The sequence below is a fragment of the Choloepus didactylus genome, chromosome 23 (assembly GCF_015220235.1).
Source record: "Choloepus didactylus isolate mChoDid1 chromosome 23, mChoDid1.pri, whole genome shotgun sequence".
Lineage (NCBI taxonomy): Eukaryota > Metazoa > Chordata > Mammalia > Pilosa > Megalonychidae > Choloepus > Choloepus didactylus.
The window spans coordinates 20,110,357-20,134,332 of record NC_051329.1 but is presented as its reverse complement, the minus strand read 5'-3'; the positions used below and the strand labels follow the sequence as shown (position 1 = coordinate 20,134,332).

Sequence of the window (23,976 nt, the reverse complement as noted above, 5' to 3'; positions counted from 1 at the left end):
GCTTCTGTCCCTTGGCCACGCCAGAGGGAGCCTTCCAAACTGGGTATCTGATTGGATTATACACAAAACCCTTGACAGTGTTCTATGGCTTTCAGGGTCAAGTTCAAATCCGTTGGTAGCACCATGTGGTTCTCGATTCCTCTGTAACCTTCCTACACACACAGCTTGCAGTCCGGCCCCAGTGAGCAGTGGCCTATGCCTTTTTCTTTGCCAGCGGAGCATCCCCCATTCCTCTTCTGCCAGCCCCCCGCCACCAACTCCTATCAAGCTCAGTGCAAGTCCTGACCCCCTAAGCATCAACTCATGCTGATGAGAAAATGGAAATAACCAGGGGTCATAGGGTGGGGGATACAATAGGGATTAGTGGGGACTGAGGTAAAGTGGAGAATGCATCATCGCTTACCCCCTGACCCTATCCAGCCAAGGGGGCAGTTGTCTCTCAGCTCCTGCCAGGCAGCCTGCTTTTTCAAAAGAAGCTGGAAAGCAAATTTTTACATGAAATTTCCCAATTTTTAAATGTGGTAACCAGTTCTATATATATATTTTTTAACCATGAAGGGTAGAAAACAGGTCCTTGGCTGGATTTGGCATAAGGGCCCCCAGTTGTGACCTCTGTTCCAGGAAAACAAAGAGTCAAGGACCAAAACAGCACATAGATGTGTTTCCAAAATAGAGATTTATTTATTAAGGATTATTAAGTTTCTGCATAAAAATCACCAATTGTTCCTCATTGGGTTTTCAACACACATCAATTCTTTGGGGTTGCTTTGTTTGCCCCAGCAATTTTAAAAAGATGGCTCTTTTTTAGTGCCAGGAAGGACAGTTAAGGCAGCGAGGCGTTTTCTTGGGTCTCGGCAGCTGGGGAGCTCCTCCTCTCCCCCTCAAGACAATACATGTGGTAGGAAGTTTCTTAGGTTGGAAAAGTTGTCCCTGAAGAAAACAATTAGGCAGAAGAATGCAAACACAGTCATCTGTGGCCAATTCTTTGTGCCAGATAGCTTTAAAATGAACGCCCCTTGGTCATCGAAGGCTTGCTGGTTGGTTTCAGTTATAAAAAAAAAATAATAATAACTGTCTGGCAAAGGACAGTAAGTAAGAGCAGGATTTAACAGTGCTGTGAGCTGGGCTGCACAAACCACATGGGGACACACATCGGTTTCTGTTTTTTGGTTTTTGTTGTCTGATCCCACAATAGGGGCCCTGCATAATTTCAAATCAAACTCCTCATGGGTCTTAAAATGCCCAAAACATCATTCAGTCACATCCTCGCAAGGAATCGTGCTTATTTTTAAATCCCCCCAGAGTCATGCTCTGCGTGGGGGGAAGACAAAACCAAAACAAAACAAAACAAAACAAAAAAAACAACACAAAAACCCTAGGACTTGATTTGTTAGAAACATTAATCAGTTTTTACCACGCTGAAATGAAGGTATAAAGTCACTCTGTGCTGTTGTGAAATTCAAAGGAGATAAGGAAGCAGGATCGTTATTTATTGCTCCATAAGAATAGATGGAAGAATGACTTTTTAAAAGACGGAGGCCACAGTCCCCTGCAGATCCCAGCCGCGCCCTGGGCCGCTCTGGGGACATGGATGTGGGCTGGGGGCGGCCGCCGGCTCGCTTCACAGTGACTCGGGATTCCCTGTTTCTGCGTGTGCCCCGGGTGGCTACACCTTGTAGTTGAGCTCGGCGTTCATCTTGGTGTACATCTCGTAGATGACGTCGATGGTGGCCGTGTAGTTGACCAGGAAGAGGCGGACCTTCTCCAGGCACTCGTCCTCCGTCACGTTCTGCCCCTTGGAGAGCGCCTTCAGGAAGTCGGACTTGTAGGGCGCCGCATACAGTGCTGCCTTGGGACAGGCAAGGGGGGGGACGGGCACAGCGTCAGGGGGCGCCGAGACACCGGGCCAGGCATGCTGGGGTTCTGAGAGGGGACGTCCCCAAGGTCATGCTGGGCAGGGGTCTGTGCTGTTCGCGGCGTTGGGAGGGAAAGGAAAAGGGAGATGTGTTTTCCCTCCTACCCCCACGAGGGACGGCAGGAAGGACACCAGCTTTGGGGACAGACAGACCTGGGTTCAAATTCCAGCTTGTGTCGCCAACTAGCTGTGAGCCTTGAGCAAGTTACTTAGCCTCTCTGAGCCTCAGTTTCCTAATCTGTAAAATGGGGATAATAATGGACCCAACCAATAGAGTCGCTTTTGGGAGGATTGACGGTTGTGCAAAATGCTCAGCCAAGCGCCGTGCACGTAGTGGCTGCTCAGGGTGGGTGAACTACTTCTCTCCGGGTTCTCTACTCTAGAAAAGGTGAACTGTTTCTCTGGAAAACCCCGTTTCTGTGCCGGGGAGACAACTACTAATCTATTTTGTGGCCTCTTTTGTCCTTGGGGGGCTACTCTTCTCTATATCTCACAGCTTCCTGGCCCTTGAAAAGTACAGAGGATCAGAAATTCACAGAATTTCAGAGCTGAGGGAAAAGTACGCAACCAGATAAAAACTCAGGTGACGAGCTTGGTAGTGTCGGGGAAAGTATAAACAATATCAACAGTGATAAAAATAGCAATCACTTTGATTTTCTGAGTGCAAACAATGTGCCAAGCACTTTATACAGATCATCTCAATTGTCACCACGACCCTTCGAGGGGGGCGTATTTTAGACCCGTTCCAGAGATGAGAGTATGAGGCTCAGGGAGGTAGACTCCTAGCACACAATTTCTTCCTGCGTGACCTTGAGCAAGATCCTTAACTTCTCTGAGAATTGGTTTTCTCATCTGTGATGTGGGGATAAGAACAGTACCCATCTTGGGGTTCTTGTGCAAGAAACACAACCCACATGTGCGAGGGAGATGGGGGCTCCCCACCTCCCGCCCAGGCAGGGCCAGGTACATGGGATGCACTACTGAGGTGGTTGTGGGACAAAGGCTTCCCAGGGGGCACTGCATATAGGATGGACAGGGCTTTCCCAGGGGCTGGCTGGGGTGGCTGGCCCTGAGGTGGCCGAGTTTCCCGCCACATGACCAGCTCTTCCCGCCTGGACCCAGAGTGGCTGCTGACCCAGCTGGCCAGTCAGCTGTGCTGGGGGGCTGACAGGCCTGGCCCCCACCAGGGCCTCGCAGGATGGAGAATCTATGGTAACGCCCAGCATGGCAGGGGTGGGGTCCTCCCAGCACCCCAGCCTCACCCTGAAAACACAGGGGAGCCCCTTCCTCAGCCTGGGTGGGCAGATGCAGGCCCTGAGGGGCCGTGGCTCGGGGCTGGGCGTTCTGGGCCTGGTCGGGGGTGGGCCTGGCTCACCTGGAAGATCTTCTGCACGATCCAGCCATGGTACTTCTTGAGGGCCATCTCGTAGGCCTTGGTGGCGTTGACACGGATGAGGTTGGGGTGGTTCTCGTCCCGCTCCCCGTCACAGATGCTCTGGAGGAACACCTGGATGAAGCGGAGGCCTCTGGGCCCAGGGCAGACAGGAAAGAAGACGGATCCTTAGGACCCTGGATGCTTCCTGCCTCTTCAGACAGCCAGCATGCCCCTGCCCAGGGCAGACCCAGAGCCAGGCTGAATTAAGCGCCTACTGTGGTATTTGCAGAGCTGAAGGAAAATTCTGCAGCTGGTAGGGGGCGGTCTGAGCTTGGCATGCAGGCTGCCTGGTCTCTTTGAGCCTCAGTGGCCTCAACTCTCAGGTGGGAACAATTATGTGTGCCAGGAATATGCAAACACAAAAGGGAGTGATGTGCCCTAAACTGCGATCTTAATGCTCTGCTTACATGTAATAGGATCAAGGTGCTCAATTCCACACTTCCCAATCTCCCAAGCACCGTCTCTACAGAAGGCCTCCAGGACACTGCAAACGTGGTAACAGTCCCTGCTGGGCTGTCAGGCCCTGGAGGGCTAGGGCTGGGACTGCCTAGTTCATTTCCATGCCAGAGGGCCTCCGACGGGCCCGGCACATGAGAGGTGGCCGTCGGAGCATGATGAAGGAAGACGAGCCCTGGCCGTCTACTGGCTCAGTCCACAGACCATGGATGCACTGGACACTGGTGAGCCCTGACCCACTGAGCTCCCATCTCCACCCTGCAGCCCCCAGGATCTTCCTGGGCCACGGTCTCCTGCCTCCTCCAATGGCCCTCTGAGCCCTTCCTCAAGGGGTAGGACAATGCTTGGAGAGACGAGAGAAAGGTGGGGGTTACGGCAGGGCCACCACGTTGAAAGCCTCGTCAGCGCCAGCCCTTTGATCACCTCCTTTTCCTCCTCCCTCACCCCATGGAGCTGAGGTTGCATGATCAGACCCATTTTCCAGAGGAGGAAACTGAGGTTCCCCCAAAGGGGACAGACAAAGGCAGGTAGCTCCACAGGGCTGATTCCTAGAACATGCTGTGGAGGTGTTAATTATAGCCTACCTGCCCCTTTATGTCCACACAGCCTCACCAGCTGTGGAGACAATTCTCCGCTCCACTCCACCAAAAAAGGCATGTGCACGTGTATACATGTGTGTGCATGCAGTGTATGTGCACGTGTGGCGTGTGTGCATGTGGTATGTGTGGGAGTGTGTGGGGAGGTGTGGTGTGTATGTGCACATGGTATGTGTATATGTCTGGTGTGTATGTGAGTGCACGTGTGGGTGTGTTCATGTGCATGTGTGGTGTAAGTGTGTATTGTGTAGTATGTATGAGTGTGCATGCATGTGTGTGGTGTGTGTACGAGTGTGGTGTGTATATGTATGTGTGGTATGTATGAGGGGTGTGGGGAGGTGTGGTGTGTACACATGGCATGTGTGGGATTGTGTATGTGCATGGGTGTGCAAGTGGTGTTTGCATGTGTGGTGTGTATGTGTGCCTGTGGTGCATAAGCACATGGGTGTGTGCATGGATGTGCGTGGCCAGCTTGGGGGGACAGTAAGGAGGTCAGGGGATGAGCTGCCCCCTAGCCTCGGACCCCAGGGAGAGGGCAACATTGGGAACATCTGTGGGGCAGGGAATGTGTGGTCTTACGCCTCTCAGGGGCTGTGGTGTCTGCAGAGCTGAAGGAGAATTCTGCAGCCTGTAGGGGGTGGTCTGAGCTCAGCATGCAGGCTGCCTGGTCTCTCTGAGCCTCAGTGGCCTCATCTGTCAGGTTGGAGCAATTAGGTGGCACCAGGTGTTTGCTGTGAGGACAGCATGGTGGCTGCGAGTAGTGTGAACTCTGTCTGAGATTGTCTGGGTTCAAATTACATCTCAGGATACCCCTCCCCAAAAACCCACAGGCTGCCTTTGTGTAAATTAAAGAGCTCTCTTTTGGTGGGGGTAGGGGAGTGGTATATGGGAACTCTACTTTCTGCATGATTTTTCTGTAAATCTACAACTGCTCTGAAAATTTAAAAAATAAAGGGGGGGCCTCCCTTTCCTCAAGATGCTGCATCACTGTCAAGAAAATGCCACGCTATACAAATCCACCATGTCGGTGATGTGACTGGCCCTTAGACGGGATCCCTCGGTACAGTGCACAACCTGCGTAACCGCGCTTGGCTGCTCAGGCCCAGCTCGGCTTCCATGACCTGGGCATGTGACATGGCCTCCAGAAGGCTCAGTGGCCTCTTCTGCAAGATGGGGGGAGTCACCGCACCTAACTCTCAGTGGATGAAATGCGATCAGGCACATAGAGAGCTTAGCACAAAGCCTGGGACAGACCATGTGCTCAAGAAACATTTGCTATGCCTCGGAAGGGACTGGTTTGAGGAAGCGTCACCAACGGGCAAGCTTGGCTCTTGGGACACTTTTTTTCAGCCATTAATTAGTGTCAACAAGAAGGGCTTCTGGTCTGCAGTAGAAGCAAAAAAGAGATGGGCGCGGCCTTCCTTCCTCGCCAGAGCAGACTCTGTGGGCAGTGGCTGGACTTGGATCCCTCCTCTGCTGTGCAGGGCCCCCAAGGCACACAGCTGCAGACACCCCACCACATGAGCTCATCACCTTTTCAGCCACATCAGTGCCAGCGTGGCCCCCACTTTGGGCCACTCTGCCCCGTACATTTCCTTCTCCACCTCCAGGATGTTCTGCAAGGTCCGGAACTTGGCTGGGTTGGTGTCGTACACAGCCTTGATTTTCTGGAAGGGAGCACATGGGGTTGTTTTCTTGGAAAGGCTGCTCTGCACACTGGGTTGGGGAGCACCTTGCCAGGCCCCCCTCCCCCTCCTGGCACCAGGAGTGGCAGGGACGGGAACAGCCATGGGGCTTGTGGTGTCAACACTACCAGTCTGTTAGCGTTTACCGAGCACCCACCCCGAGTTGGGACATGCAAAGTGCTTTCTGTGCGCCGCCTTATTTGATCTGCAGGAAATCCTGATGCTGCTCAGTCATCGTCTCCATTTACAGATGAGACAACTGAGGCTCAGGGAGGGGAAGGGACATGCCCGGGTCACACAGCTGGATCAGGCAGGAGCTGGGATTCCAGCACGTTCTCCAACCACCAGTGACTTGGCCTCAGATGCCAAGAATCTGAAGCTTCACTTTTGCAGACAAGGGGAAATAAGCTTTTAGGATTCAAAGGTGTTTAGGAACAAAGGCTCCTGGGTTGGAGCCACTCAGAATCTACTTGCTGTGCGACCTTCAGGGAGTCCTCCAACCCCTCTGAGCCTCAGCTTCCTCCTCTACAAAAAGAGGATAGGGGCAGAATCATCCTCGAAGGGCTGCTGGACTGAAGAAATGAGGTGGTGCAGTGTGGCCCAAGCCCCAGGGCAGGCCCACAGTCGATCCTCACGGGGAGAGGGTCTGTGTTACGCTGGGGAAGGGTGGAGCAGGGCTAAGGCTCCACGTGGAATTTGGAGCTCACTTCTCATTTGGTGGAAGGAGAAAAAAGAACTGGTAGGTTCTTCCTCCGGATCAACTCTGTGGACTTTGGTCCCAGTCAGGCCATGACACATAGCATGACCGGTGGAGGAGGACCAAGAAGCTCAAGCCCCACGTCGGAGGAGCTTGGGCCAAGCCTGTTTTCCAAGCCTGTCTCCTCCCCCTTCCTTGGGTTGGGAAGCTTGTGGCGGGGAGCAGGGTCCTGGTGACCCTGGGCGGGTTGAGATTCTTGATGCATGTACCGGGGCTGTGGCTGCTGGGGCCAGATACATACCGTGATGTTGCCACTTATGTCTGCCTTGATGGGGGTGAACACTGGGGACCCGAGGCAATCTGGGGGCAAAACGAGAAGAGAGATTTAGATTCCCAACAAGGGTGATATTCAGGACCTCCAACAGCCATGGAGGCCGGGGGATATGAAGGATGGTCACTTGATAGGTGTGTTTGAGGGAAGGCAGAGCTTGTTTATTTACAGGTTCTGTGGGCAAGTAAATTTGGAGAGTGCTGGGGGCTCCAGGTGAAACCAGTCTCTTTTGCTGCAGGACTTGTCAGAGCCTTTAAAATGCAACTGGAAACAACCTGAATGTCATCAACTAATGAAGGGATAAACAAAATGTGGTATATCTCTACAGTAGAATATTACTCAGCCACAAAAAGGAATGAAGTCCTGATACATGCTACAGCATGGATGAACCCTTAAAACATTGTGCCACGAAAGAAGCCAGAGACAAAAGGGCAAATACTGCATGATTCTACTTACATGAAATATCTAGAAAAAGCAAATTCATAGAGATAGATGGTAGATTAGAGGTTACCAGGGGCTGGGAGGAGGAGAAATGTTATTGTTTGATGGACAGAATTTCTGTTTTGGGTGACGAGAAAGTTTCAGTAATAGAAGATGGTGATGGTAGCATAACACTGTAGAAGTAATTAATGCCACTGAAGTGTACATTTAAAAATGGTTAAAATGGCAAATTTTATGTTATATATATGTTACCACAATAAAAAAAAAAAAAAACGCAAGTGGAACACCTAAGTACTAAACCCATTTGTCCACAGCACCCTTGATCGCTAGAGCAGAAGGGTCCAGTGGAACTCGCTGCGATGTCCGATACGGTGGCTGCACCGAGCACCCAAAGTGTGGCCAGTATGACTGAGGAACCGACTTTGTCATTTTCTCTAATTTTCACTAATTTAATCAGCCTGATGTGCTTGTTGGCTACTGTATCCAGCTGTGCAGCCCTGGGGTATCGTGCAGAACTGATAGTCTGAGAACCTGTGTGGAAAACAAGGTGGATCGTCCCTATTAACCAGCTGGCCATGAGCAGGGTGAGGCATCTTCCGAGGTGGGAGAAGAGGGGCCAGATTTACTGATGACCTTGGACAAGTTCCTTCCCATCTCATTCACCAGCTTATACAGAAGAAATGAGCTGATGACCCAGAGGCCCCATGGTTCTGAGCCTTTACGTGAGAATCTGATAGGGCAGTCCGGCCATGGGGATCCCAGCCACATGGCAAGGACTCAAAGTCAGTCCCAAGGCAGACGGGGGAGGCAGGGCAGGGATGGGCCTGGGCTCGAGCCCCAGCTCTGCCCCTGCTGGCAGCGTGGGCTTGGCAGGTTCCCTTCAGCCCACTGAGCCGCAGCTGCCCATCCAGCACCAGTTTTCCTTGGGATAATCCCATTCCAAGGTGCACAGTTTGTTCCTCTCAGGTTCTGTGGCCCATCAGCTGTCATCCAGAACCTCCGCTGTGTGGGCCTATGCCCACTGCCACCTCCCTCCGCTGCAGGCCCGGGGCTACCCCTTCTCCCTGCTGCGGGCCCGCCACAGGGAACCCTCGCGCTGAGTGGCCAGCTGTCTGCTCTCCAAGGCCTGGGGGGCGAATCTCCTCCAAGGGACTGTAGGAGCCTTTGGTGGGGTACTGGTGGCCTGCCCCCCCGCCCCCCAATCTTGGGTGCTCTGGGCCTCCCAAGGGCATTAATGAGGTAAGTAGCCCATCCTACCCTTTAATCTTGCCTGGTGTATCACTGACCTCATCTCATGGAGGACAATCTCGGGAGGTTGTGCAATTTTTTAGTACTGGAATGCGTTCTCTCCCAGGACACTCACCACCCTCCCCACCCCCCAAGGTCTTAGAAGTAAATAATAATGCAAGAGAGCCAGGATTTCCTTTCCTCTGCTGGTTACTAACTATTCCCTTCCTGACAGTACAGCCAGGGGCCGCCAATTCTGACCCCACAGGGGCCAGGCAGGTGTCACGGGCAGGCTGTGTGGGGACAAGCAAACCCACCTAAAGGCACAGCAGCTTCTCAGCCCCCACTGGCAACTATGCATCCTCATCTTTCCAAAATTTATAATGTCCCCCCAAAATATGAGGGATTGAGGGATGGAGAGAGGGATGGAAAGGCACAGTAAACCATTAATGGTAGAACTGAGGCAGTCAGTGTCTAAGTATTTGCTGTAAAATCTTTCAACTTTGCGCAATGTTTGAATATTTCCATCAGAAAACGTTAGGGAAAATGATGTCAGTTTTTTTTTTTTCCTGCTCACAAAAGACCTATTCTTTTTTCAACTTTTTCTTCAAGTCCTTTCACTGTTCGAGCAATTATAGTTACACATGAACTCTTTGTTTACCGTCCTTCTCCCCTACCAGACTTGTGCTCTGAGAGGGAGGGGCTGGGCTGCCGTGGGTCCCTGCTGTGCCCCCAGCACCCAGCATAGTAGGTACCTGGGTGGTATCTGGGGAGTGAATTAGTGAATGGGCTGTGGGTAACAGGGAAGCCAAGCTTTTTTTTCCTATACACCACCTCATCATCCAGATCAACCCAATGCATGTTGAAGTACCCATCCAGCCAAGACGGTAGGAGACAAGCAAAAGGCCTTGGACCTCAGCTTCCCTGTAAACCGAGAATCCCCACTGGCTCTCCTCGGTGGGGCTGCTACGAGGGTGAGATACGTCATCCGTGCAGGCTGCCAGCACCCTGTGCTCAAAGCGCTGCCGATGACAATTACTACCACTGTAGACTAATTCTCAAGAAAGGTCTTCAAATGGAGAAGCTACGGGACCATGGCTTGGTGATGAATAATCATCAACAGTGGGTGGTTTGTGAGGACTCGGATCCTTATACATGCATTTTCAAGATGTAGAAAACTGTTACTGGGCTTCCTTGGCTCTGAGATGACTCTCGTGTGGTTCTGAGCGGCCCCTCCCTGGCGGCAGGGAGAAAGGCTTTTTGTTTTGGGCCCTCCTGGCGTGTGGTCACAAGGCTGTGTGGTCAGCAGGAGCCGGGCCCCAACAGTGGCTGTTATTGTGAATTGTGGCTGTCACCCAGGGCCAGAGCTTCTGTACAAACTGCAGGGGAGAACAGGGGGTGGGGTGGGGGTAGGTGGGCAGAGAGAACTTCCCGAGTTAGGAGCAGAGCAGAAGCAGAAAGGAGTGGCAGGACAGGGGCCTGGGGAGCAAACCCAGGACCTGCTTTCACACTGCACCCAGAAGGGGTCGTTGGCAAGAAAGGCATCTCTGTGCATGTCTCCATGTGCTCATAAGCGTGCACATGGTGGTTGGTTTGGGAGGATCAGGAAGTGGGTGGCTGCGATTAGTGGAGAAGTGGTGTAGCCTCTACAGTCAGTGCATCCTGGGTTGGAGTCCCCACCCTGCTGCTCAACGGTGATGTGACTGTGGACAAGGGGCCCTTGACCTCCCCCCACCTTTCTCTGTTCATTCTGTTCATAAAGGACTCCAATAATAAGATTTTGACCCATCCTGCATGAGGTGGGTCACACCTTAACTGAAGTAGCCTCATCAAAAGGTATTACTAACAATGGGTCCATACCCACAGGAATGGATTAAATTTGAGAGCATGCATTTCTGGGGTACCACTTCAAACCATCATACATCGCAAGTTACATGGCGGCATCTGCTGGTCTCTTCCTTCTCCCTCCAGGCTTCCTTGATTACAGCTTCTTGGGCCTAGATGTGGTGGGGCTGACGTCTGCTTCTACAGTACCCGTGGAAAGCATTGGGCTTTTATCTGTCTTCAGCGCAGTCCATGACACTGGGTCCAGACAAGCTAAGTGACTTGCCCAGGATCACACAGCGAGAACCAGGAACTCAGAAACAATCACAAAGCCAAGGCTGGTTTCACATACCCTCCCCCTTTTTTCTAGAATGTTGCCATCTGTTTGTGTGAATTCTATGAAGACGATAGGAAAAGCAGAAGACAATTTTAATCTCCAAGTGCACAGCGCCTTTCTAATAGTTTAAACTCAAGCTTGCCCCTGCTCCAGATAGAGCTCAGCATGTTTCTAGCAGATTATACAGCTTCACCTTTCCTATGGAACGCAGCCCTGCCCTTAATTCCCTTCCTCGTTTTACCAGTTTTACAGGTACCCCAGACTATTTTTTTTTTGTTCTTGTTAGCAAACAGGCCCGTCTTTGAAATGCCACCCAGACCTGTCTGCCAGGAGGGAGGGAGGGGGCCTGGAGGTTTTAAAATTCATATCTTACCTCTGGGGAAAAAGGAACCTGTCTTAAAAAAAATGAAAATCAGATACAATCCCACCATCCTACTCCATAGAACCAACTTAAATAGGCACAGATTCTAAACAAAATAAAGCCTTGGTTATTTGGCACACCTGGTAATGGCCTCTTCTGTCTAGTGGAGAAGGTTTTTTTAAGCTTGTCACACAACCCAAGGCATAAGGAAAAAGGTAATAAAACTTACTACAAGAAATAAAAACCTCCTATATGGGGCAGAAGGTTAATCTTACCACTGATCAACACCAAATGACAAACTGGGGAAAACTGTGTAACAAATATCCCACACAAAAGGCTAATATCCCTAATATGTAAAAAGCTTTCACAAATCAATAAGAAAAAAAGAACCTTTTTTTAAAAAAATGGGCAGTTGAATGGTGTGTGAATGAGGTGGAAAGGGGAAGCTCAGAGTCATATATGTCACCAGAAGGAAAGTTGGAGGTCAAAAGATGGGAATGTATAAAACTGAATCCTACGGTGGGCAATGTCCATGATCAACTGTACAAATACTAGAAATCACTTCCATGAACCAGAACAAATGTATGACAATACAATTAGAAGTTAATAATAGAGGGGCATATAGGGAAGAACTATATACCTATTACAAACTATATACTACAGTTAGTAGTATTTCAACATTTTTTCATAAACAGGAACAAACGTACTATATCAATACTACGAGTCAACAATTGAGGGGGGTTGGTTAGGGATAGGGGAGGATTAGAGTTTCCTTTTCTTTTTTTCTTTTTTCATCTTTCACGTTATTTCTTGTCTGGAGTAATGGAAAGTTTCCAAAAATTGAACAAAAATTAAGTGTGATGGATGCACAGCTGTACGAAGGCACCCAGGGGCAAGTGATTGTACACTTTGGATCTTTGGATAATTGTATGGTATCTAAACAATCTCAATAAAAATGAAAAAAAAACAAAAAACGGGCAATTAATTCACAGAAAAAAATAAAAGATGCTTAATCTCAATAATAAGAATAAAAGAAAATTAAAACAGGGAAAATTTTCTAGCTATCAAGTTTTCTGAATGCACCCAACTTCTCTATTTCAACCATTCTGGATGCAACTCATCGAAATGTAACACAAAAGTCTCCACAGTCATACAGCAACCTATCCACAACTTTCTAAACAGGGCCATCATCAAAACTGTTCATTATGATGAAGGTGTGACTCACTAATGCCACAGGCCCCCTCAACCCTTCACTAAATGGCCCTAGATGACCTGTCTTCAGGATTTAGGCCAGCTTTGCATAGTTTTAAAAAAACTTCTCTTGATGGTTGATAGTCACATCTTCCTGTTTTCTCTGCAGTGCTCTGATCCTGCTAGAGGCTTGGAAAACAGCCGAATGTGTCCAAATTGCCTGCAAAGTGAGGGGACGTGGGTGGGCACCAAGCAAGAGTTCTGTGCAAGGCCTCTGTGGCAATTTTTGGCTGGACAAGGGCCATCGAACGGCTTCCTGCCCGGGTGCCCGCCACGGTTCAGAAGGATGAGACTGCCCAGAAAGCGGAATTCCCCAGGAGCCCGCAGTCACCATATGCCGTGCAGAATTCAACTCATTTCCTCTTTTTCTGGCCTCTGCAGAGTTGGGAAGCACCTGTCAGCAGGCTTTGAGCTAGAGCACAGCACGTATTTGGAAATTTTCATCCAAGCCGCCACTTACTGCCTCCTCTTCAGCCAACCATCAATCACAGCAGGCAGGGACCCCGTGTCGGCAACAGGGCAACCAAATCGCCATGCCCTGGCCCACCCTCTCATTTCATTTCAGGAGTAATTTCTATTTAAGATCAAGAAAACACTCTGCTTTTAAGATGCACAGTTTCGATTTCAGCCTGAGTGATTTGGAACAGAACATCTAATCCAATCCATAAATACTTATTTCCAAAAAGTAAAAGCAGGATGCTGATAGCACGAGGCAAGCTGCCTGGCTGGGGAGGTTACTATTTCAAATCCATTTTTTTTTTTTTTTCCATAGCTGGATAATAAAGTTCAGTTGCCAAAAACACGGGGCAGCGGAACTTTACAGGTCCTGGGTTACAAAGATCATAATGGGAGGCACTTAAGTTACAGCTGATGGAGATGAATCATTTATTAGTCCACAGCAGGGCACAGGGGTCACGGCTCAGTTCTCATTCAGGCCTGTTTGGAAGGCTCACAGCCCCGAGAACGCCCACCTCCCCCAAACCCTACTCTACCAAAAGAAGAAAGAGAGCAAACTGAAAGACCATTCAAAATGTGGCTTTAAAAAACCGCCCCCAGGACATGCCAGCTGTTTGTGTTTGACCCCAATTGCCCTCTTCGGCAAAAATCAGCCTTGAACTGGGAATGTGGTTGGGAAAGTTATTTCTCTCCCTTGAAAGTTAGTTAATCGCTCTGAGCGTCGGTTTCCTCAGGTGAGAAGTGAAGCTAATAATGGGTCCCACCTCATTAAGCTGAGAGGCTTAAATGAGGCTGAATAAATAAAAGGCGTACTGAGCACAGTTTCTGGCACACAGTGAGTGCCCAGGAAAAAAGTAGGTGTTGTCATGTACGCGTCTCATTATTATAAATTATGTCACCATCTGCATCTTTCCCAACAGGCAAAGCTTTTCTTTAGAGAGGAAATCCAGAAAATGATGACTCCAATAATTAAGAAATCAAAAGGAAGGAGGGTGGAAGGGCATGGGGGAATGGAAGGGAAGGAGGGAGAGAGGGATACACTGGGATAAAATTAGCAGAAATCCCCCAGTCGTAAAATAATAACTTCAGAAGTATTCTAGACCATTGAAAAGGAGATTTCAGAAGGGAGTGAAGTAAGGAACTTGGGGAGGGGTGTGGGGGAGTGTGGGTTGGCTCCCCTCCTGCCAGGGTGGAAAGCAGAGGTTTCCACAGGACCCTTGGGAGGGCTGATGAGCTGTAATGACTTCAAACAGCTCAGATACAGTTACCACGTAACAATAAAAAAGGCTCTGATACGAGTTACACTGCAAGAATGTAACAAAAGGAGTTAACATCCACCCAGGCCATTTTAAAACCGAAACAATAACACATGAGACTGGAATCCAACATTTCCATTCCAATCAGCTCAATCAGCGGATTGAAATAAAAACGTTGTTGTGACAGCCCGGGAGCCTCGTAGCATTTCCCCCTCCCCTGCCAGATGTGGCAGGAAAGGGGCATTTCTGCCCTGAAGACTTCCAAGTTCTTAGGGCCTGCTTCCTAAAGGGGTCCTGCCTGTCCCCCTCATTGCAGGGCCACACTTGCTTTAAAGCCGGGCTGAGCCACTTTCTAGCTCCGTGACCTGGTCAAATCCCTTCAATTCTCTGAACCTCAGTTTCCTCTTCTGTAAAACGGTGCCAGTTCCTCCCAATTAATCAGGTCCAGTCCAATGCTCAGCACATTATAGCCACTCAAAACCAGAGATGCATTAGCTGTGATCAGGGTCTCATGCACCCTTTCGTTCTCTTTCAGCTCCACATGACACTCTGCCAGGCCCGCTGCTGGGTTCCCGGGGGCCTGGGACCTGTCCAGAGCACTGCTCCTCCAAGCGGCCCTACCCAGACGAGGAGGAGAAACAGAGGGGTTAGGCCAGCTGGCAAGCGACACAGCAGGGACCTAGTCTCTTCCCTCCTGCTCCTCAATTCTGTCCTGTCCATCAGCAGAGGCCAGACCTTAGCCCCTAACCCCAGGGCTGGGCTTTTCTGAACACAGAAAGAGAATCTGATCACCTTCACGGGGGACAGAGCAGGTGGACGCTGGCCTTCAGATGCTATAAACTAGGGGGCTGGAGCAATTCTCAGACCAGCCAGGCAGCTGGCCTCAAGCCCTGGCAGCCTGTCACCAAGACCCAGAGGTGGCTTCTTTTTGGCAGATCCCCATTTCCCAAGGGCTGTGGGGCTTCTAAAGGCTGGATGCCATCTGTCATAGACATGCAAAGCTGGGGTCCTCAGGCACTGAGCACCAAAATCCCTTTGCAAGAGCCTCCCGCTGACCCTCCCGGGAGGCTCCAGCATCCTGTTTCACGGTTGGCTCTACAGGCTCAGAGAGGCCACGTCACTTGCCCATGGACACACAGCCTCAGTACTGTAAGACCAGGACTCCCGCTCAGGCCGGCTCGGCTTGACACCAAGCTCACGTTTCTCTCCACTCCTCTGTACGTTGTTCAGAGTGTGGGCTTCAGTGGCCATCAGAGCCAGTTCAGAGTGACTTTTCCTATCAGAGCTTCCAAAGCAGCCAACTCGCCAGGGGGCTGTGCAGATCCACGCAGATCCACGGGATAAGACAGCTGGAGTGGACCTCTCCCCCCGGGTGCTAACTGGGTCTTACTCAGCTCAGTAAGTGCCACACCCCCATGGAACCAGGGGCTCCCAAATGCTAATGAGCCTTTGGAATACCAAGTGCACCTCCAAGAGGTGGCAGTTGGGTGCAGGCAGTTTCAAAATTGTGAAAAACACTGCAGAGATGTGGCCAGCGGTCCCAACCCCAGATGGTGCTCAATGCACAGGAGCACCCAGCATAAAAGCTTGCTGCAGTGGGGGAAACTCTTAAAGATGGGGAGTCTCCTATTCACAGGCCAAGGGGTATTTCAGGCCAACCCCCACCCACCAAGGCACCTGGGGTAGGTGGGGCTGGTTCCCAGGCGTGTAGCCTGATGTCCCAACCAAAGGAAAAGCTGACCTGCGTGGGGCTTTCCCAAGGGACGGCTTCCCCGCCCCAGTCATTCTAGTTTGCCTGCAAATAAACAGGAGTTGTGGGCCCCGCTTGGCAGGGGTGGCTGATCACCAGGCGCACATGCCTCAGAGAAAACCTGCTTAGCTGGTCCGTGGCTGCTGCCTGTTGGACAAACAGCACCGCACCTCCCCCCACCCCAACGCTGGGCCAGCAGGGCCACTGGATTTCCTCAGGCACTGGGAGTTCCCTTGTCTATGGGAGAGGTCAGGGAGGCACGACAGCAAGGGCACTGCACGAGGAGTCCAGCAGCCTGAGCTCAGGTCTGGCTCAACTGGTTGCTCACTTGTTGCGGGACCCTGGGCATGTTGCTTAGCCCTCTAGCCTTGCTTTCTTTGGCTGTAAAACAAGATAATTCTGTGCTTCTAGGCTGCTACTGGCCCTCAGAATAGGGGGTTGGGGGCAGCGAGCACTGCTCTAAAGGTGATGGAAAGCCACTCTAACCGGGCTCACTTTCGGACTATTTAACAAGTGCCAGATACCTACAAGGCTCAATTCAATGAACATCCATCTAACTAACTAAGCTAAGAGGTTTGGACAAAGAACATGTCACTCCCAGAATCAGGATCTCAAGAACCGAGAGGTGGAACTCATTATGTCCAGTAACTCTGCCTTTGGTTTCTTCCTAAACTGGGAGAGCAAACAGGTGACGTCTTAAGTGCCAACTCTAATCAACCCGGAGTGGTTGTGGTGAGAAAGGCACCAAGGCCGTGCCCAGGCTCAAATGGGAAAACAGGACAAAGATGGGTTAATAATGTCTGCCGTGGGTACCGGATATAAGAGAGGTTATGCATTTTAATTTAGACATGTGCTTTACTTTTAATTTAGAAAGAAAGAGAAGGAGCACTTTCAGAAAGAATCCAAAAGAATGGGAATGGAACCAAAGCTTTCGTTTGACAAATATTTGAGGGCCCATTAAATGCCAAGCACAGAAATAACTCAAAACTACAGAAAATTATGGGAAAACGTGGTCGGTTTCATGGCAGTCTATAGGGGGTCAGGAAAGACTGCTAAGCCCATTCCTTAAGGACTGAGTGGGACCAAGCCAGGCAAAAGGAAGGTGGGGTGCTGGAAGAGGGGTAGTGCACCAGGCAGAGCAACTGACATGGGTAAAACTCTGGAGGGAAGTGACAGCACAGTACCATTTGTGGGATGGCAAGCCATTCAGAAAGCCTATAGCACAGATTTCAAGGTGGGGTAATAGGGAGCCATTGAAGCTTCTAGGCAGAGAGTAGCAAGGCTAAATACCACCCAAGCACTTCCCCCAATGGTAAATGCTCTAGAGCAGCTGCACAGTTGACCTAAAAAAATTAGAGAGTGGGGCCTCACAGAAGTCCGACTCGCAAACCGATCAGTCAGAGGTGAGATCCAATTACTGGGTCAAGGCAGAGAAGGAAGATGGATAAAGGGCTGGCATCTAAGTGGATGTAGTAAAACCTGTACAACTCAAGAGATTCAGCTGGAGATATGGAGGAAGGGCTAGTCCAAGAGATGGATGCTCTAAATTGGCCAAACAGGAGGCTGAGATGCAGCCCATACCCCACTGCAGCAGAAAGAAGACAACCAATTTTGCCACAAACAGCGCTGAGAAAGGTTTAAGAAATGTGGCTGCTCTCATATGTTAAAAAGCCTTCACACCTTTTGACCCAGCAATTTCATTTCTAAAAATTGGAAATAACCAAAGGAGTGTGCAAAGAAATATATACAAGGATATTCATTGCAGCAGAGCCAAAAATGAGAAGCAAGGTGAATGTCCAACAGTAGGGGATTGGTTAAATAAATTGTGGCCACCTTCAAATGATGGAATTCTATGCGGCCATGAAAAATGATGCTTGACAGGGGAAGCTGGTCATGCTATACTGCTGAGTAGAAAAAGAAAGTTACACATTTTTAAAATCTATCTTTTTATTCAACTTTCCTCCAATGAACAGATCTCCCTTGCAGAATTCAATACTTCTTAAATAAAAACCACTTTCAACCCGTTGCCGTATTTTTATCCAAGTGGTAATTCTCAGCTGGGAGTGAAGTTGCCTCCTGGAGATATTTTTGTTTATCACAACCGCGGAGTGCTACTGGCATCTAGTGGGTTGAGGCCAGGGAGGCTGGTGCACATCCTCCACTGCACAGGACTGTCCCCCACCACAAAGAATGACCAAGGTCCAAATGTCAAAGTGCCGAGAGGGGTGGGGGTTGGAGGGAACTGGCACTGCAAGGCCTTTTAGATTCTGGGCCCCCCACTCCCCCAGACCAGCTCCACTCCAAACATCCCCACACCCCCCCAGAGCATCGGGATGCCCGGACGCTCCATCACTGACAGCCGATCTCGAGCATCCCGAGTCCCAGAGACCCCTCATAAAACCCAAGTCTTCAACCCTCAGGAGACCTCTCCCTGCAGAAGAGAAGGGCGGTTTGAAGAGGGATTGTCACTTTTATTTTAGAGTGCAAAGAATGATCCTCTTTGGTGAACAACGATGGCTCTGGTGGGGCAGAGGGCCCTGTGGTAGTTAACCCTTTGTGGCCAACCCCCTTATCATCTGCATAAATGGTGTATCTGTCAACAGATGTGACACCCCACAGCACAGGGATCGCAGCAGAGACAAACGGGCCCTTGAGACCACGGAAAAGGGGGAGGAGATGCTCTCTGGCCCTACACCAGAGCACTGCTGGCTCACCTCCCCCTTCCCTCTAAAACCAACCAGATAATTACATCTAAGGAAGGTGCTCCCAGGTGCAGAACTGACAGGCAACCTCGCTGAAGGTAAGGGAGGAAAAGGCCATAGAGCTTAACCCAGGGTTTCTCCACCTTGGCGCTGCTGACATTTGGGGCTGGACAATCCTCTGCTGTGGGGGGCTGTCCTGTGCACTGTAGGATGTTTAGCAGCATCCCTAGCCTCGACCAGCACAACAGTAGCACCCAATCCCCTGCACTCAAGTCATGATAATAAAAAAAAGTCTCCAGACATTGTCAGATGTCCCCTGAGGGGCAAGTCGCCCATGTTGGAGAACCACTGGCTTTGATTCTGAATCCTTGTCCCAGGGCAAGCTGGCTCTGACTTGCAAATATTCATAGAATCAAAGAAGGAAAACAAAAACAACTCCATCACCAAAATAAGCAACTCCTCAAGGCTAAAGCCTTTTAGCTCCCAAGGCCCTGCGGGGAGATTCAGTATCATCTCACCACTGGGATCCGAAGAAAGTGCTGCACATTCAACAAGTAGTGAGTGAGCGCCTACCGTGTGGCAAGTACCACTCTGAGCAGTAGGGATGCAGCAGTGGGCATAAACGCCCAAGCCCCTGCTCTCGGGCTGCTCACCCGGGTCCGAGAAGCATACAAGCCAGAACATCACACTCACTCAGATGCTGATTACTCACCTACCATATGAGGGACCCAAAACTGGATCTGGGGGCTTATATAATATCTGCTCCCCCCACAGCTAAGATCTCTGTACTTTGCACACCCATCTCAGTTACTCTTTGCAGCTTAGCCTACGAGGTCAGTGTCTCCATTTCACAGACAGGGACACTGAGGCTCCACAGGTGCAGGAGGAGAGCTGAGACAACTCCACACAATCACTTTCAACCCAGCGCTCATAGCACTGCAGGAACTCCTGTCCACAGCAAGCTCGGATCACCCACTAGGAGCAAAGCAAGTGACCCTCCTGGGTGCCAAATCTATTCCATCTAACAGTCTTGAGATCCTGCTAGTTTGTGGGTTTCGTTTGGACTCTGCCCTGGGGACTGGTGTCTTCAGGCAAGACCACCAGCCGAAGAGAAGAAAGCAAAGGGCTCAGGTTACATCTTTTCACCAGGACCCAAAAGGCAAAGGGCAGGGCAGGTGGCATTGTCTTCTATTTCCCATTTTCCATTCAGGACTGAACTGGGCTGCGGGAGGGGAGGATGGAGGGTCTGAAACTGGCCAAGCCACCGCCTTTCCAATACCTCATGACCTTCCGCGACATGGCATATTGGGGGAGGAAGGCTTCCTGTTTTAGAGCCCAAACTGAGGGAGGGAAGCAGGCCTGGGTCTGACCTCATCCCACAAAGCAGCTTGCTGGGCCCCGACCCCTGTCCTAAATGGAGGAAAAACTTTAGACCCAGGACCTATAGTTCTGCAACTCCATCTTTGATCACCCTGCTCCAAGCCAGGCTTCCTTCCCTTGGAGTGGATTTTTTTTGGGGGGGTGGTGGTGGTGGTAGGAAATCTGAGGGAAGAAGGGTTCACCAGGTTCCAGGAGGCTGGAGGAGACGGAGGAGTTGGGAAGATGGAAAACTGAGGAGGCACCAGCGGGTGGGTGGGGTGGGGGTGGGGCAGCTAGGCAAAGATGACGAGTTGGGAGCATCTCAGGGGTATGGAGGAATGTGGGGTGCAGGCACAGGGATTTGGGGATGTCTGGGGGAGAGATGGAAGATGTGCCATGTCCCAGGAAGAGAGAATTTGGGGTGCCTGGAGAAAAAGGCTTAAAGGTGCCTGGTGAAATAGGATTTGGGTTGTTTATTTGGGGGGCGAGGGAGGATTTGGGGGTGCTCGGGAGGAGGACTCAGGGGCGTCCGGGGGCGCTTTAGGGCAATGAGGACCCAGGGCGTCCTGGGGCAGGGCTGCGCGCGGGCTTCCCCCTTTCCTCCCCGCTCACCGAAGAAGGGCGGCAGGTGGGCCACCGCCTCCAGGAAGGGCCCCGTCTCGATCTGCTTGTCCGCGGGCAGCGGCTTCAGGAGGTGCTCCGCCAGCAGCGCCATTTCGGGGTCGAGGCCCGCGGTGATGCCCCAGCCGGCGCCGCGGGGGTCCGCGCCGCCTTCCGGGCCGCCGCCGTCAGCGCCGGGGCCGTCCCCGCCTCCCGCCGCACGCTCCGGGGATGCCAGCGTCGCCACTTCCGCCCGCACTGCGCCCGCGTCGCCGAGCGCCCAGCGCCGCCCGCCGGCCGAGCGCCTTAGCGGCCCGCCACGTCGCCCCGCCCCCGCCCTCCCGCGCCCAATCCGCGCCCGCCGCCGCGGGCCTCCGGGCCGCCATTGGTCGGGAGGCGGGGCGAGCCCGCCTCCTCGCCGAAGCGCGCCGACTCCGGGGTGCGGGCCGGTGCAAATGGGCGGCTGCCAGGTGAAGCGTCCCCAGGTGGCCGCCCGCCGCCCCCGGCTTCGCCCCGCACCCCTGGCGAGCCGGCTCGGGCCGGGTCACAGCTCACGAACCACCCACCTGGCCAGGTTACAACTCAACCCAGCAGCCTCCTTTTCCAAATCCAGGGCTTGTGTTTGGGCCACAGTTCTCTTCAGCTCCACAGAGGACGCTTGGTCCTTTTTTTTTTTTATTGCAATTTTATTGAGATATCATCACATAACATACAATCATTCAAAGTGTACGATCAGTTGTTGTGATTTCATCACCACACTCAAACTTTGAACATTTTCATTACTCCAAAAAATAAAAAAAATTAAAATAAAAAAGAACGTCCAAAACATCCCATTCCCTTCCTCCCCCCATTGGTCATTTACTTTTTTAAAAACACAGTTTGAGATATATTCACACACCCTACAGTCATCCACAGTGTAGAATCAATTATTCACAGCAGCATCATACAGTTGTGGGACTTGATTCTTGACCTTCAATGCCCTTACACCTGTTGGGTGCTGCCCGGGCCACCAGCTGACTCGGCCCCTGCCCAACTGCACTCCTGTGAGTCCAATTGGACTAAACTCAATAGTCTGCTGTTACCTGTTGGATCCAAGTCAACCACTCCTGGACTGCACGCGTTTTCCCACAACCAACCTCACCCCGACAGCTTCTCACATTCTGGATCCCAGGTCACCTCAGCCGCAACCCACTTATGCTTGTGTCCTAAATTCCAATGCCCAGCTTACCCAAAGATCGAATATGCAGTTGAAAGCCTCTCATTCATTCCAGAATAAATATTCCTTGCACCTCCAGTACATGCCATACCCTATGCTAGACATCAAGTTGATAAGGTGATAAAAATCCTGCCCTTGTGGAGCTGACATTCTAGATGGAGAGACAAACAATAAACAAGAAAATGAGAAAAGTTCAGACACTTATAAATGAAGAAAATAAAATAGGGTGGAATGACAGAGGTTGACTGAGGGCTGCTGACTGAAATAGGATGTAGGGGGTTAGGGGCTGTATCTCTGAAGAGGTGACGTTTGAGCTGAGACCTGAAGGAGAAACAGGAGACAGCCAGCCAAACCCTGGGGTGGGGGGGAGCATGTGCAGAAGCCCTATGGTGGCAAAGAGTTTGGTGTGGGCAAGGAACCAGGGGGACCAGGGGAGGAGATAGGAGAGCAGAAAGTGAGGGTGGGGGATGAGTGGAGTGGGAGTTAGCTCAGGAAATTGAGCGGGGGCTGGAATGTGTTGGATCAGGTGGGGGTGATAAGAGTTTGGATTTTATTCCAAGGGCAATGAGAAATCTCTAGTGCCAGAAAAATATCTTTTGAACCTTATTAAATGTTTTCGGTTTGACCTTTCAGAGACAGATTAGAGAAGAGGTGTTCCAAACTAAGGCCATGGCCCAAGTAAAATCAGGAAGGGAGAGGAGCTGGGGGAGGTGAAGCCATCATCATCTCTTGCTCATAACCCAGACCCTGATGAGTCCCATCAAATCAGATCTCCCATGGATAGGAGCCAAGCCAACAACTGTGTTACATTCCCACCCTACCCAACCTCAATGCCTTGGGCATCCTAAGATACCATTTCCTCAAAGCCTCACCTACCCACTCAGCACTCTGGTGCAGTGCCAAAACCCTACCCATCTTTCATACTGTTCCAAGAGATCACAGCCCACATGGGGACCTCTGGCATCAGACAACACCCTGATTTCTCAACTTGCTCCACCTCATCCAAACCACCAGACACTGAATGATACAAGAAATTCAAGTCTACAAGAATCATCTTGCCATACAACATAGGCTTGATGTGCTGAGATATGTTGTTCTGGGTTAATGGAGTATCTTGAAAGTTCATCATCCATCCATCCATCCATCCATCCACCCACCCAGCCCCATCTGTCCATCCACATCATATCTATCCATTTATCCATTCATGCATCCTTCCAACAAAAGTTTTAAGTGCCTGCTGTGGGATGGGTTCTTGCCTTCCCATAGCTTATGACAGGGGTTGGGCTGGTGCCAGGGACCCGGATACCATAAATGGATGTTGTGGGTTGGGTGGTACACAAAAAGAGTGGTGGAGACTTTGGAGAACTGGGGGTCAGTTGACCCATTTAAAGGCACTATGGCGATTCACCTGGCCAGTCATTGCGCAGGGCTGCCAGCTTTCAGATTTCTCAGGAGAAAACAGAAAGCTAGATTTGTAGGTACAATCTCTGGAATTTTAGAAGTTGGCAAAACTAATTCAAACATTTTTTTTAAACTCTGTATAAACCACTAAAACATTTATTTCTTTTTCCTTTTTTTTATTTTGACATAATCTCAAACTTAGAGAAAAGTTACAATTACAGTAAAGAGAACTATTTGAGCATAAATTGTTGACACAATGCCCCACCATCCTGAATATTTTTATGTGTCTTTCCTCCAAAGAAAGACATTCTTCTCCATAACCAAAACACAACCGGCAAAATCAGGAAATGAACAGATACATTTCTATGATCAAAAACTCAGCTTCCATTCAAGTTTCACCAATTGTCCCAATAATGTTCTTTATAATAAAAGCATCCAATTCAGGGTCACATGCTGCATTTCGTTGTCCTGTCTCCTGGGTCTCCTTCAGAAGGGAAGAGTTCCTCAGTCTTTCTTTGACTCTAAAGACCCGGACACCTGGGAAGAGGTCAGGCCAGTTTTTGTAGAATGTCCTTCAATTTCAGTTTGTCCGATGTTTCCTCGTGATTAAATTAACTTTGATCACCTGAATAAGGTGAGATCTCAAGCTTTTTTAATGGTGAAGTTACCCTTTTTCGCTT

The 23,976-nt window shown here is 50.6% G+C and overlaps 1 protein-coding gene across 2 annotated transcripts; it reads right to left on the bottom strand.

Annotated features, from left to right (window-relative positions):
* Positions 1-657: 657 nt before the first annotated feature.
* LOC119519540 (glycolipid transfer protein) lies at positions 658-20,913 on the bottom strand. Of its 2 annotated transcripts, none has more exons than XM_037817231.1 (5): positions 20,692-20,904; positions 7,086-7,144; positions 5,936-6,069; positions 3,291-3,441; positions 658-1,849 (listed from the first exon to the last, which is right to left on the bottom strand). In XM_037817231.1, the coding sequence occupies exons 1-5, from the start codon at positions 20,792-20,794 to the stop codon at positions 1,667-1,669; spliced, it is 630 nt and encodes a 209-aa protein (XP_037673159.1). In that variant the 5' UTR covers positions 20,795-20,904; the 3' UTR covers positions 658-1,666. The 2 variants fall into 2 exon arrangements, with proteins under 2 accessions (XP_037673159.1, XP_037673160.1); XM_037817232.1 differs by lacking the exon at positions 658-1,849 and adding an exon at positions 1,860-2,767 and having other exon boundaries at positions 20,692-20,913.
* Between the last annotated feature and the right edge of the window lie 3,063 nt (positions 20,914-23,976).